Below are 20,311 nucleotides of genomic sequence, written 5' to 3'. Positions count from 1 at the left end.
CATTGGACCCCTTTGAAGCCTAGCCAATAGGCTTCAAGCAACACATGAAGGTAACATGGGTAGGGGCCTGACATGTGTCCTTGCTGCCTCTTCAAGTTGGGCTTCCCTTGTGTGTGTGAGTGGGTGTTCTCTCTTTAGCCCCTAGGAAAAGGGCTCGCCCCCCCTCTTGTAGGAATGCTTTTGACTTTTAGGTGATCAAGCACCTTACTCACCAAGCATGACAAAGCACTTGAACTAGGGGGTGTTCCCACAAGCATCTCAGGCAAGCTTCTCAAGGCACCTCAAGTACTTTAATCATGCAGCAAGTCAAGCACCTCAAGCATGGAGCCAGTCAAGCACCTCAAGCATCTTAATCAAGCACCTCAAGCATGAAAAACACCTCAAGCATGACAAGCACCTCGAGCTTGGGCCGGGTTCCCACCTCAAGCTCAGCCCTAGCTTACTTAAGGTCAAAGGACTTTTACACACATTTATTGGAGGTCTTCAATGAAGCTAACCCTAAGGTCTTTGCTCCATTGGTTAGCCTTGCTCTTTGATAGACCATCTCCCTTTTGGGCCCCTTTACCATTGGCCCCGTGTTGAGATAGATCTATAAGCACATACCTATATCTTAACACTTGTTCCCGTTTATTCTCCCACATTAAGTGATCAATTTAATATGAGAAAATCATTTGGGTTAGTTAGATATTAGATTTTATGACATTACCTCTCTCTTGAAATCATAGTCGTCCTCGACTATGAGGTAGAAAAGATAAAGTCTTAGTCATTAGTCAATCGTACTTAGCGGGTAAAGGATCCCTTTTTACCCTATGACATCTTTCCAAGATGGATGACTAATCCATTTGGTGCTTGGGAGACATAGCTACCGCAAGCATGTCTGCTCTTTAGTCCATTTTATTCTCCCAAAGTAGAGTGACAAATTCTACTTGGTGTTTGAGAGACGTCGTCATCACAAACATGATTCTAAGCATGCATACTAGTTAAATTTTGTGCACAATTAAAAAGAGGACTAGTCATATAAGACAAAAACATGAGTTATTTAAAAGAAATTTGTACATTTGCTTACTCTAATGTAGCATTGTAAGCATCGACAAGGTTCATACTATCCTTAAGTTGTACTCCTTGCATCCATTTAGCATCTTCAAAAGGATAATTTTTGAACTTAATAAGATACCGTCGGATAATCTTACCATGTCGTAGTACCTTGTCTTCATGCCGAAGGATAGCTTCGGGTTGTAGCACCTCTTCTTGGTCTTCAACTTCGGGAGGGTCTTCAATAATTGGTTCAATTGGTGGCTCTCCTTTGTAGGGCTTAAGTAAGCTTACATGAAAGGCATTGTGTATAAGCCAATGGTTGGGCAACTTGAGTTGATAAGCCGTCTCATTGATAGGCTTCAAGATTTGGAAAGGACCATAGTATCTTTTTGCTAGTTTAGCATAATACTTCTGATGGCCCGTAGGATTTTTGCCCGTCGTTTGCCTTAATCGAGCCTTAGGAAACTTGAGTAAGACCCAATCATTTTCTTTGAACATTAAGGCTCTTCTGTGCTTATCAGCAGCAGCTTTTTGCCTTTGTTGAGAGATGGCTATAGCCTCCCTAATCTTTTGAAAAGATTCTTGTAGGTCATGGCTATACTCATCGGCGGCGAAGATTTTCCCATGTACTTTCAGTAGCAAGGGACTTTTAGGTCTTCCTTCTATGATCTCGAAAGGTGCTTTGCCCGTAGAAGTATGTACAGTATTATTGTAGGCATACTCTACTAGCGGTAAATACTTTTCCCATTGTGAGCGTTGATCTACTTCGGTAACATAAGTCTTGAGTAGATCGAGTATCGTAAGATTGGCTATCTCACTTTGGCCATCCGTTTGTGGGTGATAGGCCGAAGAGAAATTCAATCTTGTTCCTAGATTTTCAAAGAGACCTTTCCAGAAATTACTGGTCATTCTAGGATCTCTATCTGACACGATGGATGTGGGTAATCCATGGTGTTTGAAAATCTGAGATATGAAGAGAGTTGCCATTTGATGTGCCTTAATAGTCTTTTTGACAGGAATAAAATGTGCTTGCTTGCTAAACCTGTCGACTATTGTCCATATTCCTGTATTCCCATGGATAGACTTGGGTAATCCAAAGATGAAATCCATGGATATACTCTCCCATGGTGAATTTGGAATAGGCAATGGCTGGAGTAATCCAGGTTGCTTCCCTCTATCATACTTGGTCTTTTGGCATACTACACATTTTGAAACATACTCTTGTATGTCCACTTTCATGGTAGGCCAATAGAAATACGTCTCTACTCCTCGGAGAGTAGGTTGAATACCTCTATGCCCTGCATATGGAGGAGCATGGGATTCATACATAACCTTCTCACGAAGGGAATGGGTAACACATAGCCTATTGCCGTGAAGAAGATAACCATCCTGCAAGGTGAATGGTTCCTCTTTCTTCCCCAAAGCAAGGGCTGACATTATGTCTCTAAAGTCAGGGTTAGTAGCATACTCATCTATCATAGAGGATAGATCATTGTGAGTAGCTATAGACACCGCATTAACTTTTGGTCGTCGTGAAAGTGCATCGGCAACTTGATTGTGCTTACCAGCTATGTGAGCAATATGAAAATTAAATTGCGAAAGAAAATTTGCCCACCTCATTTGTTTGTTAGAAAGCTTGGTTTGCGTCATGAAATACTTGAGACTTTGGTGGTCGGTTCGTAGGATAAATGGAGTCCCCAATAGGTAGTGCTTCCATGTGTCTAGGGCATGTAGAACAGCTAAAAGCTCTTTCTCATAAATGCCCAAGACTCGTTCATCACTATTGAGCCTTCGGCTCTCATATGCTATGGTATGCCCTTCTTGAAGCAAAACCGCTCCAAGGCAATCACCACAAGCATCACATTGGACCTCAAAGGGCTTTGAGAGATCCGGAAGCACAAGGACTGGTTGGGAAGTAAGCTTCTCTTTGAGTTTTTCAAAAGCATTTTGCTCCTTAGCAATCCATACAAACTTAACGTTCTTCTTGGTTAAGTCGTGTAGTGGTCCTGCCACTTGAGAGAATTTTGCTATGAAGCGTCTATAGTATGCACACATACCAATAAAGCTTCTTAGCTCATGTAGATTCCTTGGGTTAGGCCATGATTTTATTACCTCTAACTTTGATGGATCCATACGAATACCATCGTGAGAGATAATATGGCCTAGATATTGAATCTCTTGAAGGAAGAATTCACTTTTCTTTTGGTTGAGAAAAAGTTTGTTCTCCCTCAAGGCTTGAAAAATCACTTGGAGATGTTGCTTATGTTCCTCCAAAGACTTGGAGTAGATGATGATATCATCGAAGAACACTCCAGTGAATTTTCGATATGGTCTAAAAATTTTCTCCATCAAACGATTGAACGTAGCTGATGCATTAGTCAAGCCAAAAGGCATGACTAGATATTCATAAAGACCAAATGTTGTGCGAAACGCGGTCTTTAAGATATCCTCATCCACTATCCTTATTTGATGATAGCCACTCTTAAGGTCAATCCTACTGAAGTAGGTAGAGCCTTGTAGCTTATCAAACAGATCTTCTACCCGAGGTACGGGAAATCTGTTTTTAATAGTGATATGGTTTAGTGCTCGATAGTCCACACACATACGGTATGTACCATCTTTCTTTTGCACTAAAAGAACTGGAGAACAAAAGGGAGAGGAACTAGGCCTCACCATCCCTTTGTCTACCAGCTCTTGTACTTGCCTCATGATCTCCTCTTGTTGAGCTTGTGAGACTCGATAAGGAGGTTTGTTAGGCGGTGAGCTTCCTGGAAGGAGCTCAATACGATGGTCATCATCCCCTCGTTTTGGAGGTAGGTCCATAGGGATATCATCGATGAACACATCTTGGAATCCTTTTAGAAAAGTAGACAAGTCTAACTCTTCTTGATTCCTATCATTTTCATTTGATGAAACATTATTAGCTTTTAGAGACTCTTTGACATAAATCATGTACGCAGAAACTGAGCTCTTCATTGATTTATCAAAAGAAAGAGGATTTACAAGTGGAATAGTGCGACCACGCTCACTAGCATCTACATACATGTTCTTTCCCCTGTAGGTGAAGTAAATTCTCCTTTCAGGGAACTTCATGTTGGCAGCCATGCGATCAAACCATGGTGCCCCTAGGATAACATCCTGATGTTGGAGGGGAGAGATGAAGAAGTCTTCTTTGTCGACATAGCTTTGGACATGAAGCCTCAACTTCCCAATCAAGGGAGTAACGGAGTCTTGTTGTCCCTTGAAAGCTGCATCAGCTGTTACTATATCTCCCATCTCAAAAGCTTGAATGCCCAACTTGGTGGCCAACTCTATTGATATGAAGTTGAGAGTAGAGCCAGGGTCAAACAAGATGAAGGCATCATGCTCTCGTATCTTTCCCCAAGCATAGGAGAGTGATGATCCTTTGCAATGAGCATCCTCTTTTGGAGCTTCGATGGTGGAAGCCCTAGGAGTTTCATTGCGAGTATTCTTCTTGGGGCAAGAACGATAGCCATGTCCTTGCTCCCCACACTTGAAACACTTATGGTCCTTGCGAAAAGCTTCAAGCTCTTCAGGAGAGAGTTTGTTTTTACCTTTGTAAACTCCCTTCTCCTTGGACCGATTGTTGTTGTTGTTGTTGGAAGTGCCTTGGGAATTATTTTGAGCATTGGATTTCCCCTTTGCATCATTTTTATCTTTGTTTTCCATGGGCTTGACATTACGTCTAGCCCCTTGATGGAAATTGATGCGTGAAGCAACCATGGTGTGGTGGATTACTTCGGTAATAGTACCGGGCCGTTGAGAGTTGATATATTCGGCCATCTCTTCAGGTAATCCCGCACAGAATTGCTGTCTTTGCTCGGCAAAGTCTATCTTTTGAAAGACAATAGCTTTGAGATGTAAATCCCAAAACTTATCTACATACTTGTTGATAGACTCATGAGAGAGGAGTTTCAAGCCGCGCCATTCGGTAAGAACTTTATCTTTAGTATCGCTTGGAAGAAATTGCTTCATGATGGAAACTCGTAGAGTTTTCCATGTCTTTGGGGCTTCTCCATTGCCACGAAGGCTAGCCCACCATTGACGAGCTGATTTTTGGAAGTGCATAGCTACATGGCGTAGCTTGGAGGACTCTGTGAAGCCCTCGTCCCCAAAGGCCGCATCAAATTGCTGGATGAAGGCCAACACTTTGTCGGTAGCACCAAAGGTGCCATCGTAGGTGAGAAAAGAGATACTCTTTCCTCCCTCCTTGAACTTCTTTAGCTTTTGTGACCTTCGCCATGCAGGAAATGATTTGCGATGCCCTCCCCTCTTGTATTCTCTAGGAGAATGGCCATAACTTTCATCGGAAGAGAAGGAAGGTGAAGAAGAAGGAGAAGAGGGTGACCTCTTCCTAGCCCTTTTCTTCCTTTGTTTCCTCTCTTGCCTTTGAGAGTGATGAGGAGAAGGACTATGGGTTGCTCTTTTCCTCTTGGGAGGAGTAGGCGATCGTCTAGACCGCCTTCTTCGTGGAGCCACATCTTCAGAAGAACTTAGACTTTCATTGCTTTCTTTCTCTTTGGATTCCTCCTCTCGAATGGGAGAGAGTCTTCTTTTGGGGGTCTCTTCAAGAGGCCTCCTAAGCTCTCTCTCCTCTTGGAGAGGAAGGGAAATTCCATAGGCACGAAGTTGTTGAGTAACTTCGGCTTGCAAGGTAGGGTTGCCCATAGCTTGTTGCAACCTAGTCACAAGATAATTCACAAACATGGGAGCATCATCATTAGCACCTTCATGTGCAAAATCAAAGCTATCAATGTTCATTCTACTCTCTTGATTATTGTCAGCCATGTTAACAAAATTTTATGTATGTAATTAGTGTATGCTTTGGCAATTCAAAACCTTAGTTGCCATTCCTCTTAACCTTTGAAAATCGGCTCTTAAGTATCTACACCCACGGCTCAAAGTGGTTAATTATAGAGAGTAGAGGAGTAGGTCTAACATAGCAGAGTTGCCAAGGGCTAGCTCCTTTCGGACTTCTTATGGCTCAATAATGGTAAAGCCGTAGGCAAGTCTAAAAAGACTCCATTATTAAGTCCAAAGCTCCCGAGGTGTGCACCATCCCCCACATAGTGGGCTTAACAAAACCGGTATTAGATCCCAGTTCCACTTACTCTATTATAATTAACAACATCAACCATTTATAGGCTACTTAAGGACCTCTCTTCTTAAGCAAGAAAAGAGAAACCAAATGCTCTGATACCAATGTAATGGAATTTGCCTATTCAATTTGAGAATAGCGGAATTTAATGAGAGTACTTTCAAGAAATGATTTTGTGAGCATAGCGGGTAGACATAATTGAAGATAGCAACATAATCATAGCAATTAGTTAACTTGGCATAGACAATACTTTTGCAAGAGAGAGAGTTTAGAGAACATGACAACAATTGAGGACCGGATTTATGTGGAGCCGGTCCCCCCTCCAATAGGCATTTGTATTATGATTTCTCCCATAAAGAGAGACTTGTTACAATACAGTCTTTGTGTTCCTTGTGACCTAGGTGATGCCATGAAGATGGAAGGCTTCATGCACCACAAACATAACATAAACTTGAAGAAAGCTTTAACTATCCCAAGCCTCAGTCCCAAGACCTCAAACACCTTCGAAGGTGGAGAGAGCTAGCAGGGAATGAGGGTAGGGAAGAGGAAGAAGAAACATTTCGTAGGAGAAAGAATTAGTTCCTCACTTATCATACTCTTGTTGCTAGCATACATAATAGCATAGTAATGAAGAAGAAGGATATGGCAAGCTTAAGCATTGAAGCATGGCTCTTGGTTGGATTTGCACTCCATAGCCAAGAGTGTTGGTGTAGGCTCTCAACCTCTACTTGCTTGGAGAGGGAGCTCTTGCACTTTGCATATCACACAATGAGAGTGCTTGTGAGTGTGTGTGGGTGAGTATACCCCCTAGGCACCCCCCTAGCTTGCTTGGGTCGACCCCCCCTTGTAGCTCATGCCTGAAGCTCATTGGACCCTTCCAGGCCTAGCCAATCACAAGCAAGAGCCATTACAAGCAACATGGGTAGCCTTGGGACAAGTGTCCCCCTTTCCCCTTTGAGAGAGAGGACTTGATAAATGCTAAAACAATTAGATAATTCATGTAATTTATCATTGGACCCCTTTGAAGCCTAGCCAATAGGCTTCAAGCAACACATGAAGGTAACATGGGTAGGGGCCTGACATGTGTCCTTGCTGCCTCTTCAAGTTGGGCTTCCCTTGTGTGTGTGAGTGGGTGTTCTCTCTTTAGCCCCTAGGAAAAGGGCTCGCCCCCCCTCTTGTAGGAATGCTTTTGACTTTTAGGTGATCAAGCACCTTACTCACCAAGCATGACAAAGCACTTGAACTAGGGGGTGTTCCCACAAGCATCTCAGGCAAGCTTCTCAAGGCACCTCAAGTACTTTAATCATGCAGCAAGTCAAGCACCTCAAGCATGGAGCCAGTCAAGCACCTCAAGCATCTTAATCAAGCACCTCAAGCATGAAAAACACCTCAAGCATGACAAGCACCTCGAGCTTGGGCCGGGTTCCCACCTCAAGCTCAGCCCTAGCTTACTTAAGGTCAAAGGACTTTTACACACATTTATTGGAGGTCTTCAATGAAGCTAACCTTAAGGTCTTATGCTCCATTGGTTAGCCTTGCTCTTTGATAGACCATCTCCCTTTTGGGCCCCTTTACCATTGGCCCCGTGTTGAGATAGATCTATAAGCACATACCTATATCTTAACACTTGTTCCCGTTTATTCTCCCACATTAAGTGATCAATTTAATATGAGAAAATCATTTGGGTTAGTTAGATATTAGATTTTATGACATATGGTGGTTAAGTCACATTTGCCCTTTCATCCACAGGAATGTTTGTTTTAATGTTGTTTAGTTTTGTCGTGATACCAGTTTAACAACATTGAAATTTGAAGCTGAAAAAAAGATTCATTGAGCGTCTGATGGTCAACTTTACACAGGATTACATCAAGAAAGCAACAACAAGACCATTATGCAACTGGTAGGAGGGTTTTTTTAATTTTTTACAATCAATTCACTGGTGTATATGGAGTAAAAAATTATGAATTGCTATGAGATATATAATGTTACGTTGTGCTAGTGGTAGTTCAGGTCATGTCTGAATTTGTGCTTTATGCAGAGAATGGCTTCATGCATTTTGCGAAAGGGATCAGACCTGAAGGGAACGCCTCGTCTGGGAGGGGTAGCATTGATTTCCTACAAGATGAGATAATTAGTGAACACTTTACGAGGTACTCATACTTGAAAGCCTCTTGTTGAAGTACGTTGATCTTTTTGTACAAAATTTTGGTCTATTTCCTTTCCCTATCGAGTGTGAGTAAAAGTTGTTCCTTTGTGAAAGTTATAGTTAGGAGGGTTTGCTTTCAGGTTATCCCAACAAAAAGCATCAAAAGGGAAGAAGAAGAAAAGGGGGGTGGGTACTCTTGTAGGCTTGAAAAAATGACCAGCATGTTTGTCTACCCAGGAATTGAACATGCTTGCTTCAACCTGTCCATGGCGATTGACTTTAGGTCTTGACTTTCTTCTCCTGCCTTGTTTGCAAGGTAAGGCACTGTTTATTACAGTCCTCTTGTGCAATTTAACATCTGTGTCCTTAGTTATTGTTGGATGACATCAAAGAAGATTTGAACCTTATGGATGTGTTAGTGGACAAACTGCACTTCTCAGCTATTACATTTAAATGAATGTATCTTGCCTAGTTGGCTAGGGCCTGCTAGTGCCTGGAGATGCTTGAACTTCAAGAAGAGTCGAGCATCATGTGTTGTTTCTTTGAGCTATCTTTTGCAGCTTAATTTTGTGGGGTAATAGTACATATTGTGTGGGATGATTTTTCTCAGTAGAATACTGATGTCGTGTGTTACAGGAATGTCCAATTCTTTGGTGTCGATGCTCAACTGCAGGTTCATAATGCCTATGTTGTGGTTATTGGACTTGGAGGTGTAGGAAGTCATGCAGCTGCTATGCTGGCTCGCTCAGGCATAGGAAAACTTCGATTGGTGGACTTCGATCAGGTTTGAAGTGAATTGTGATGTATCTGAAAGTTTGTTGCATTTATCCTTGCAAGCTTCAGTTTTTTTCAATACATATCATAAAATTGAGTATCTACGTCTGGTTTATTAAGAAGAAAAGGTCGGTAGTGCACTGAACACTCAACAACCAGATTAGAAGTTCAGTGCCATGCAATATCGCTTTTATTGATAGTATAGCAAATGGCATGAGCAGGTTTCACTGTCATCTCTAAATCGACACGCAGTTGCAACAAGGGCTGATGTTGGCATGTCGAAAGCCATTTGTCTGCGTGATCACATTCTTCGGATCTTTCCAGAATGTCAAGTCGATGCCCGTGTGCAGATGTATGACAGTTTAAGTGAGGAGGACATCTTAGGGGGCAGTCCTGACTTTGTACTTGATTGCATTGACAACATTGATACGAAGGTTTGTAACAAAGTGATAAGCACTGTATTACCTGCATAGAAGCGCAACATGCTTGTTTAATTAATCTTTTGCCAATGTGCACACATCATTCTCTTTATTGGATAGGTGGCACTTCTTGCAGCAGGTGTAAGGAGAGGGTTGAAACTGATATCTGCAACCGGAGCTGGGGCAAGGGCAGACCCTACTCGCATACGCATAGCAGATTTGAGTGAGTCATCCAATGACCCTCTTTCTCGTTCAGTAAGTATTCTGAGACTGTCATATTCATAGCATTTAATGATATAAATATCAGGTTTGCATTAGTATTGTTTTTTTCTCCTGACTTATCTTTTTCAGGTAAGGCATCGATTAAGGAAAGAACATGGTATTGAATCTGGCATACCCGTTGTGTTTTCTACTGAGAAGCCAAAAGTCAAACTGCTTCCTTTCACGGCTTCTAATGGAAGTGATGCAAATCCATCAGATTATCAAGTAAGGCACTATTCATGTCTCATACTTGCCAAACCTATACTCTGCCGACTCTTACTTGGGTGTGCTTTACATGGAATAAAGAAAGAAAAGTGTGCATGGATTACATGTGATTGAAGGTATCAAGCTTGAAAAGAACGATGGTAATTTTAGAAATGGTGTTAAGGGGGTGAGTGAGCTTCTTTCAAATGTTTTGTGGCCAAAAATTTTGGCTGTATCATAACCAGTTGTCATGTATATGTTAGAGCATTTTCAGCTGCTGGAAAAATCTTCAGCTGTAGATCATTCTTTTTCGTGAGCAGAAATTTTCTTGTTATGGAAGAAATTTTTAGCTCTAGTTCAATTTTTTTTGTAAGTGAAACTTATAATGAGCTTAGATTTTTTCCTTATGGATCAGGTTATACCTGGTTTTCGTGTGCGCATTATACCTGTGATGGGCACCATTCCTGCCATTTTTGGGCAGATCATGGCCTCATACGTAGTGACAAAGATTGCAGAATTTGTGGTTGATTACGAGCCAGTACTACGATTGGACTCTGATGTTTACATGTTATTGCATGAAAGGCTGATTGATCAAGAAGAGCTTCAGTTTGGTTCTACAAAAGGTGTTGAGGTAATAGAAACAAGTGATCCAGTTTGCTTTGCCGTTTGTCGCTTTTGTTCCTTTTCCGCAAAATTGACAAAAGCTTTGCTTTTCTTAGGTGGATTTGGAAGAGGTTGCTTATGTTGTACGTGAACTATGGCATGGTCAAAGTGCTCGGGCTCAAAAGGGGAGGATGGCCACAAAAGGGTTGTGGCGGAATGTCATGAATCTGAGATTGACCAGGTATTGGCAAAGAGTGGCATTTGCTCCTCTTTATGTTTGGGTGCTGCATGTTGGCTTTTTTTGAGCTTGGGAGGTGTCTGCAAAGTTCTTTTAGTCTCAAATCATCCTTTGTTGTGTTTGCTGTTAGCCATCACCACGAGGATCAGGAGACTGCTATAGAGGGTGGATGTAAACATCGCCTATAGTAGGGTGTCACAAGATGGGCACCACGTGCCAATAGAAAAAGAACAGACTGACAGACTTTTAGCACTTCAATAAAAATAGAACTGAGAGAGAGACGACACGCGACACGGAGTGGCGGAATTCCACCCTAGAGAGTATTGACCCCAAATCCTGGCGCCCCTTTCGGTATTTTTTTATATTGCATCGACACAATACAAGTCGGTAGTCCAGAATCTGCGCCTTCTCCAGGAAGCATGCCAGAGAATGAGTCCGTAGCCATATTTACAGGCCCTTGGCCTATGAAAAGCAGTTACAGTGAAAAGCCTTCAAAACTCAAAAGCTTTTGGTCCAAAAGAAATGCCAAAAAGCTGCCAGCGTAATTTACGGAAATCCGTACAGCTTGCCAGATCATCAGCTAACGCTAAACGCGGAAATCAGTACAGCCTGCCACGTCATCAGTCAGCGTAATTTACGGAAATCTGCCACGTCATCAGCAGCTACGCAATTTTCTTATGTGTGTGTGTGGGTCTTGCTTTATTTCCTTTATGTTACTTGGGGCCCCATTGGACGGGGTCCCCATAAGTTGGTAGGACTTCTTCTTCTGTTACTTGTTCTTCTTAGGGTTTAGGCCCCGACCGGCATCTGTCTATTGGCTCCATTCTTTAGGCTTTGACACGTAGCAGCTTGTGATATCTCCCCTTCTTGAAAGAGAGTAATCGTCCTCGATTACAACATATCTGCAAAACAACTCAAGTTAGCTCAAAAATTTCCGAGGGTCATTCCGAGGGACATTCAGTTTGCTCTTTTTGTTAAGGAGTTAGCTTCTCCTTTCGGCTCTTTTGATCAAGGAGTTAGCTTCTCCTTTCGTCCAGATCGGAACTCTTGATATTCCGGCGCAGTAAATTAGCCATCACACCCCCCAGTGGTGCGTAACCGCCCCATCATTGTCCTGTATAGAGCCAGAATACCCCATATCAGCTTTGTAGGCACACCCATGTCTTGTAGTCTACGTATAAGTCTGGCTCTCGGCACTGTGTCAAAAGCTTTGCGGAAATCCACAAAGCTACAATAGATCCTCTTGCCATGGTGTCTACCCTCCTCAATAATAGCTCTGAGTGTCAGAATCTGGTCAAGAGTAGAGAAACCTCTCCTAAAACCTACTTGCCCTGGTGCTCTTATGCCCTCTCGCTCTGCCCATCTACTCAGCTCCTGCTCAAGAACGGATGCATGCAACCTAGCTAATGTGTGACCAACCATGATGGTGCGATAATTCGTGGGAATCATGGGATCTCCCGACTTGAAAATAGGCACAATCGTAGACATACTCCCAAGTCTTCGGGAAGCCTTCATACATGGCTCGATTAAACATCATAGCCCGGAGCTCTGCAAGCATATCTATGGCATGGATGAAGTGCTCTGCTACCAGACCATCATGATCATGTGCTCTCCTTCTTCATCCTGTCAATGGATTTCCTTACCCTCTTGGCAGTAAAAAAAGAACATGTCTCCGGGCATGTCTCTAGTGGGTCCGGCAGAGGTGGTTGACCTGATGCTATGTAGAGAGATGTGGCATATCCCCCCCATGTCTCAGTGGAGGTGACTGCTGGTGGTGGTGAATGCTCGTGGAATAGCCTCCATGCTTCGCCTGAGTCTTGACTTATAAATAACTGATACAGATCCCGCTCTAGCTGAGATAGATAAGCCCTTTTCTTTTGTCGCACTAGGCGGCGAAAGATAATCCGTGACTGTCTATGTGTGGTAATACCCATGAACACTTCCCTCTATAATTTGATCCTTGTCTCTCTACACTCCTCATCATACCAACTGTTCTGGGGCATGCTCCCAGATCGTCTCTGTGTGGGCTGGTTGTGGGGGTATGCCTCTGATGCTGCATCATGGAGTGTCTCTGTCAGTATCTGAGTGAGTTCTAGTGGCCATCCCGGCTCTTGGGTGCATAGCTGCCTGTATATCTCATCCATATACACAAAATCCGTCTCCCTCATGAAGGTATACCGAGTGTGTGTGGAGACCTCTCCTAGTGGGGACCTCTCCTAATGGAGCTGTGCTGAACTGAAAGGTCCGGGTGTGAGACAAGATATCATGATCAACTGCTACAATTGGCCTAGTGCCCACCATGAAATCCTGTGAGACCTAGCTGGCCATAACATAATCCAATGCGTTGGCACCATGTCGGTGTGGAAAGCAAGTAAAACTTTCAGCTATCGAAAATCTTTGTAGGCCATTCACAATGGCCAATCTATGTGCGGTTCCCATATCTATCAAGTATTTGCCATATTCAATGTATTCCTCATCTTGTGATAGTCTGGATAGACCCATCTCTGTGACATCCAGCTCCCTAAGCATCTCCTCGGAAGTATCATAAAATATTGTCTGGTGGTGGGTAGTCCTTAGCACGAAGCTAAAATTTCCAATGAGCTATGGAAGTGCGATCTTGCTCTGTCTGCTCTTTGGTGGGACCGGTATGCTTTTAGAAAAGCACACGCTTGATGCTCTGATACCACTGTTACAAGACGGGCACCCTGTGCCAATAGAAAAGAACAGACTAAACAAACTTTTAGCACTTCAATAACAACTAAACTGAAAGAGAGAGACGACAGGTGACACGGAGTGGTGGAATTCAATAACAACTAAACTGAAAGAGAGAGACGAGAGGTGACACGGAGTGGTGGAATTCCACCCCAGAGAGTATTGGCCCCAAACCTTGGCGCCCCTTTCGGTATTTCTTTATATTGCATCAACACAGTACAAGCCGGTACTCCAGACTCTGCACCTTCTCCAGGAAGCATGCCAGAGAATGAGCCCTTAGCACATATTTAAAGGCCCTTGGTCTTTGAAAAGCAGTTTACAGGAAAAGCCTTCAAACTCAAAAGCTTCTAGTCCAAAAGCAGTGCCAAAAAGCTGCCAGCATAAATCACTGAATTCCGTACAACTGCCACGTCAGCACTGTCAGCGCAAAGAAATGCGGAAATCTGTACAATTCTGCCACGTCATCATGTCAATGCAATTTGCAGAAATCTACTTTATTTTAATCCCTTATGTCACTTGGGGCCCCATCGGACGGGGTCCCTATAAGTTGGTAAGACTTCTTCTTCTGTTACTTGTTCTTCTTAGGGTTTAGGTCCCTCGGCTGGCATTTGTAAGCTGGCTCCATTCTTTAGGGCTTTGGACACGTTAGCAGTTTGTGACACGGCCTCGTATCTCGTAGTAGACAGGGTAGCGGCATGTGTAGTGCAACTCTGTCTTAGGCTCCATGTCACACAAGGGGCATGTCCTGGCCTCCGTTGGTACTCCGTTGTATCTCCCAGTCTCAATCCGCAGTTGGTGTGAAGATGCGTGTATCTGGCCAATAGCACATCGTATCCCATGAGACAGGTGGGTGTCCATGTATCTGGTGGGTCTCGTCACAAAACCGTCCTTCGTAAGCTGGAGAAGATGCTCTCTGTAGAAAGCCATCTTCGTGCCCAACTCATGTGCTGGCTGTATCCATGTCCTCCTGGTGTCTAGCTGAGTCAAGTCCTGGCGATGAGCCCGGTGATCTCGGACTGTGTAAGAGTGAGGGATGGTGCATCCAGTGAGTACTGGCAGGGTGGCAATCTGTCTATGTTGAACCCATGCGCTTGAGACCATGATGCCATCCCCATACTAGCATGCTGTATCTCCCTGCATGGCTAACTGTCGAGAGGACTCAAGTGCAAGGCGGGCATATCTGTCTCTAGGAAGTTCCCATATGTGGTGTATGAAGGAGACTGATTTGGTGAGCGCCTCAACCACTAGTGGGGGGACCGCTAGCTCTGCTCAGATTATGGCACGTGGTACTGAAGCCTTGGCTCTAATGAGCCGTGAGATCATAGAGACCAGAGGTTTCTCCATGTCCCCCCATCCATTAGTGCGACCTGACCTCACAGTGGATCAGGAGGTTAGCACCTACATTCACATACGGCCAGGAGACAGTGGAGTATACAGATGCTTACACTTACCTTGGAGTGGTTTTTAGCGGACCAGCATTTTCATTAAGGAGGGCAGCAGAGACCAGATTGACTAGAGCCCATGCAACATTGGGTAGATTGGAGAGGATATGTTCGCAGGTTCAGTTTCAGGAGCCTCGGGCGAAGCTCTGGCTCTTTGACACTTTGGTGGCTTCTGCATTGCTCTATGGAGCTGAGATATGGGGGCCTTAATTGGATCGTCACGGGGGTGATGGTAACTCGATAAGAGCCTTTGCCTTTGAAGGAACCACCTCGATGCCGTTGTAAGAAACTTTGTGACCAAGCAAGATCACTTCATCCTCACCTATTTGGCACTTGTCGGGGTTGAGTTGACCTCCCATGTCGTAGAGCTTCTTTAAACCTTCTTCTACCCTGTGTAGATGGGTGGTATTAAACACCATAACCTTGGTTTTACCAAGGTTGACAGACAAACCACTTTCGTGGGCAAACCTATGCAAAGCATCCAAGTGACGTTGCATCCCCTCGGGGAGTTGGAGATCAACACAATATCATCAGCGTATAACAATAGTGAAATCCATGTCCCTGCCAGCTGTGCACCTCTATCACCATCGCTCTTAATGTAGTCAGCAACCTCATCCACATACATATCGAATAGAGTAGGAGAGAGCGGGCAACCCCGCTTCACCCCAATAGTGGAGTGAACCGGTGTAGACAGACCCTCTGAGGTGCATACATGCCCCACTACTGACGTGTATAATTCCATGATCCCCCAAATGAGCTCTGTGGGTACTCCCATCTCTTGTGGTCTGTGTATCAATCTAGCTCTGGGTACTGTGTCAAATGCTTTGCGGAAGTCCACAAAGCTACAATAGATCCTTCTCCCATGTGATCTGCCCTTCTCAATGATGGTTCTGAGTGTCAAGATATGGTCAAGAGTAGAAAAGCCTCTCCTGAACCCTACCTGCCCGGCTACGCGTACCCTCTCCCTCTCTGCCCATCTACTGAGCTGCTGCTCAAGAATGGATGTGTACAACCGTGCCAATGTGTGTCCAATCATGATAGTGCGATAATTCCCAGGGTCCATAGGGTCTCCTGACTTGAAGATAGATACAATAGTAGATAGGCTCCAAGTATCAGTCAAGCCTTCACACATGGCACGGTTAAACATAACTACCAGAAGCTCTGCTAGTAGATCTCTGGCATGCATGAAATGTTCAGCCACTAAGCCATCATGGTCATATGCTCTCCTAGTCCTCATCCTGTCAACTGCCTTCTTCACCATCTCAGTGGTGAAAAAAGCACATGCTTGTGGGCATGGATCGGGAGGGTCGGGAAGGGGCGGCTATCCAGGAACTGTGTACAAAGATGAAGCGTACCCCAGGCCTCTGTAGAGGTAATGGTAGGGAGGGGAGAGTGCTCATGAAAGAGCCGCTATGCCTCTCGTGAGTCCTAACTCAAGAATAGCTGGTATAGATCCTGCTCTAGTCGAGCCAAAAAAGCCCTCTTCTTCCGCCGCACTAGGCGTCGGAAGTCAATCTGTGATTGTCTGTTAGTGATGTTCCTCAAAAGCACCCACATCAAGGCGCATAGATCATTACAATCTCTCTCTCTCTCTCTCTCTCTCTTCCCCCCCCCCCCCCCCCCCTCTCGCGCCCTCCCCCTGCTCCATCCCTCGCGCTTCCCCCTGTTGCCTTGCCCCCATCGCGCACCCTACTGCACTCTCTACTGCCCCGCCCCCTCCTCATGCTCTCTCGCTCTTTACCTCTGTAGCCCCGCTCCGCGCTGTCACAAAGTGATGACGTGGCGGACAGCAGAAACCCTAAAATTCCTGCAAACCCCAATTTCTGCTAGAAACCCTAATTTCCGAAAATCGCGGAGCCTGAAATTTTAATTTTTAATTTTTTTTTTTGGAAAATGATGAACGACGCAAATTTCGCTTTTTCTCTACTTAAATGAGAAAGAGAGAGAGAATGCTTTTGCTTTCATGTTTTGACTCTCTGTGAGAGAGAGAGAGCAATTGCTTTTGATTTGAAGCTTTTGGGGCTCTGCTTTTGGGCATCCCTTGTAACCTTTAAATTAATGGTGAGGGCCTCACTTCTCGGGGCATCTGGACACAGAGTCTGAGAGTGAAACCCTAACCGCTCTCTTGTACTTTGATGATTGATTAATACAAAAAGGAATACCAAAAGGGGCGCCAGTCTTTGGGGCCAATATCTCTAGGCACGGAACTCCGCCGGGCCAATGCAAATCTATTGTGATCTGTGAATTGTTTTGAAGTGGTTATTTGGTGCTGTCGCGGTTGAGTCTTGACTTGGAGTGTCCAAGTCTGTTACAGTGGTATCAGAGCACGGGCGATTTCTCTTCTACGGGAAATCCGATCCCCGATTTTTTTTTTCCGCGGCACCTATGGCTTCAGGCAATGATTAGTCGACTCTCTCTGCATTTGGAGATGCGGGTAGGGATCACAAGGAAGATTCCGGCAGAGAGTATGGCCCGCCTTGGCCTACTTAGGCGGAGCGGCGAGAGATGGAGTGTCGCCAGTTGATCGACGATGCAACAAAGATGATGCTCAATTTTGCCAAGGATCCGAAGATGGCAAAATATATGAACCAGACCTCTTTGGAAGAGGTACAGATGGAGTGGCAGAGAACCACAACACCACTCCAGAAACCCGCTCTCAAGAAACCTTTTGCCTCCAAGAAAATATACGGAGAAGGAACTGGAGAACGTGGTTGATGCACCGATTGCTCAGCTTTTCGACGTGCAAAAGAAAGACAAAAAGCACGACAAAAAGCAGAAGAAAGGCACTGACTTCCCGGGATATTTGGGTCGTCGGTTGACATTTGACAAGGCAAAGAAACGGAAGAAGCGTGTTCGATTTGAAGGAGTACCGAGTTCTTCTTCTTCTTCTTCTGACAGTTCTTCTAGCTCTTCAGATTCGAGCGAAGAAGACAGAAAAGGTAAAAAGCGAAGCAAGAAACAAAGCTTCGGAAAGGTCAAGAAGAAGGCTACATCTCGCCCAGAGACTGACAGTTCTTCTGAGGACTCGTCTACAGACAGCTCAGATTCCGATGATGGAAAGTTTTATGCGAACGAGAAGAATTTTTACAAAGCCAACCAGTATGACTTTCTCGAAGAAAAAAGAAAGAAAGTCCGAGAGTTTAAGGAAGGTGGCCACTCGATCAAGTTTGATACTTTTCAGGATACTCATATGCTTCGAAGGCTTTGTCTTTTATTCAGCAGTTTGACATCGCTTTCGCGGAAGGACGCTATTCAGAGCACTCCAAGATTCAGAGAGCTACCTATTACCTTAAGGGGAATGCTCGTACTTGGTGGTCCACGCTTCTTTTAACAAGAGTGCGCCAGTTAAATGGCTGAAATTTAAGAAGCTTTTTATTTCTTCTTGGTTGACGCAAGAATATGAACGAGATGTACGAGCTGCTTGGAACCATCTTCGGATGACCAAGAAAGATACAATCAATGCTTATTGTGAAAGATTCTGGAACTCTTTTCTACCCGCCTCTTCATTCAAGAAGATATTTCAGAGAACAGATTGACGGTTTACCTTGGGTCTACCTACAGAGATCCGAGATCACTGCTTGGAACAAAACTCAGCTTCTATTCAGGAGTTGAGGAGTCATGCGAAGCGGGGCTTTGCCATTCACTCTGGCAGTCTGACCTACCCCACAGATGAGGCCATGACACAACGAGCCGAACAGACTTCTGGGAATGAAAGAAGAATGAAAAAGAGCAACCCAGAGAAAAAAAAGGATGCACGACCCAAGCTTACTCCTGAGGAGAGAGCTCGCTTCATCAGAGAGGGGAAGTGCTTTGGATGCGGGGAACATGGACATATTTCCGCGAAGTGCCCTGATAAGGCACAGAAAGAACAGAATGATAAAGACGACGACAGGTCTGAGACCTATTTTGACTTTGCCGGACTTGCAGAAGTCATTTGAAGTATTTTGTGATGCTTGTGGTCGTAGTCTGGGTGCGGTCTTGATGCAAGAAGGCCATGTCATAGCTTACGAGAGCCGTTTGTTCTCTAGGCCGGAGATGACAGCACAGATCTATGGGAAAGAGCTTTTGGTGGTTATCCATGCTCTTACTCAGTGGCGGCATTACCTACTCGGAGCAGATTTTACTGTCTTTACAGACCATCAGAGCTGGCGCTACTTCTTGTCATAGAAGCAGCTTTCGGAAAAGCAGATGCGGTGGACGAACATCTTGTCATAATTCCACTTCCACATTGTCCATGTGCAGGGACAGAAGAATGTGGTGGCAGATGCTTTGTCTCGGAAACCGTTGGTTCTGGCTATTTCCGCGATACATCATAGGAGCTTCGAGGATATGGTCGATCAGTGTGCCACAGATACAGATTTTGCAGATATTTTCACACGGATACGGGATGGGGAGACAGTAGCTGGATACTCCCTTCGGGAAGGCTACTTGATGAAAAAGACTATGTTCTGCGTTACACAGCCGTTGAGGGAAAAGGTTATGACTGATTGCCACTGTCCACCTTTTACGGGTCACCGTGGCATTGCTACCACCATGAAAGGGATAGAGAGATTTCTTTTGGCGGAGACTGAAGAAGGATGTGGAAGAGTTTGTGCGCAGTTGCTTGGTATGCCAGAAGTTCAAGTTTGATAGGCATAAGGCACAGGGATTGTTACAGCCTTTACCCATACCCACCCGCCCCTGGGAAAATATTGAAATGGATTTCATTTTTTTTTATCTCCCGAGAATACAGAATGATCACGATGATTTTCCGATTACATGGCACGCCTGAGACGATTGTCTCCGACAGAGACCCCAGATTTATGAGTTTGTTTTAGAAGGCAATTTGGGAGAACATTGGCATGCGGTCGCAGTTCTCGTCATCGTTCCACTTGCAGACTGACAGGCAATCTGAGATTGCCAATTCAGTGATTTTAGATTTATTGAAGTCTTGTATCTCGCATCAAAAGACTCAATGGGAAAAGAACTTACCTTTGGTGGAATTTGCCTACAATAACACGATACACTCTTCGACAGGGAAGACGCCATGTGAGATTGTTGAAACTGCTGCGAAGGTTCCATCCTTCCTGAGCACGAAAGATTAGAAATTTGAAGCGGATGAATATTCGCGAGACTTGGATACGGCTTTTGCCAAGGTTCGCGAGACTTTGCAGAAGTCTCAAGAATGACAGAAAAAGGCAGCGGATCGCCATCGTCGCGACTGGAAACTGAAGGAGGATGATTGGGTGCTCTTACTTTTGAGAAGGCACGCCTAAGAAAGAAAAAAGGAAAGGAGAGGCTTTTTCCAAAGCTTAGTATGTGATACTACGGACCTTTCCAGATTACTGACAAGATAAATGATGTCTCCTTCCGATTGAA

The 20,311-nt window shown here is 44.4% G+C and overlaps 1 protein-coding gene across 2 annotated transcripts in view; it reads left to right on the top strand.

Annotated features, from left to right (window-relative positions):
• The window catches only part of LOC147454706 (NAD(P)-binding Rossmann-fold superfamily protein), a 58,225-nt gene that overhangs the window by 22,911 nt on the left and 15,003 nt on the right, over positions 1–20,311 (top strand). Inside the window, exons 2-9 of one of the 2 annotated variants that reach the window (XM_086516564.1) lie at positions 8,014–8,054; positions 8,193–8,304; positions 8,937–9,084; positions 9,296–9,508; positions 9,614–9,748; positions 9,845–9,979; positions 10,374–10,589; positions 10,678–10,802. In XM_086516564.1, coding sequence (XP_086372690.1) covers positions 8,014–8,054; positions 8,193–8,304; positions 8,937–9,084; positions 9,296–9,508; positions 9,614–9,748; positions 9,845–9,979; positions 10,374–10,589; positions 10,678–10,802 — 1,125 coding nt within the window. Of the gene's footprint in view, positions 1–7,945; positions 8,055–8,192; positions 8,305–8,936; positions 9,085–9,295; positions 9,509–9,613; positions 9,749–9,844; positions 9,980–10,373; positions 10,590–10,677; positions 10,803–20,311 lie in introns of both variants that reach the window. The other variant, XM_086516565.1, reaches the window with a different exon arrangement.

This window comes from Adiantum capillus-veneris, chromosome 7 (assembly GCF_014529385.1).
Source record: "Adiantum capillus-veneris isolate H3 chromosome 7, ASM1452938v2, whole genome shotgun sequence".
Classification (NCBI taxonomy): domain Eukaryota; kingdom Viridiplantae; phylum Streptophyta; class Polypodiopsida; order Polypodiales; family Pteridaceae; genus Adiantum; species Adiantum capillus-veneris.
Note: the sequence above shows the minus strand (reverse complement) of the source record. Positions and strands in the feature narration are given on the sequence as shown.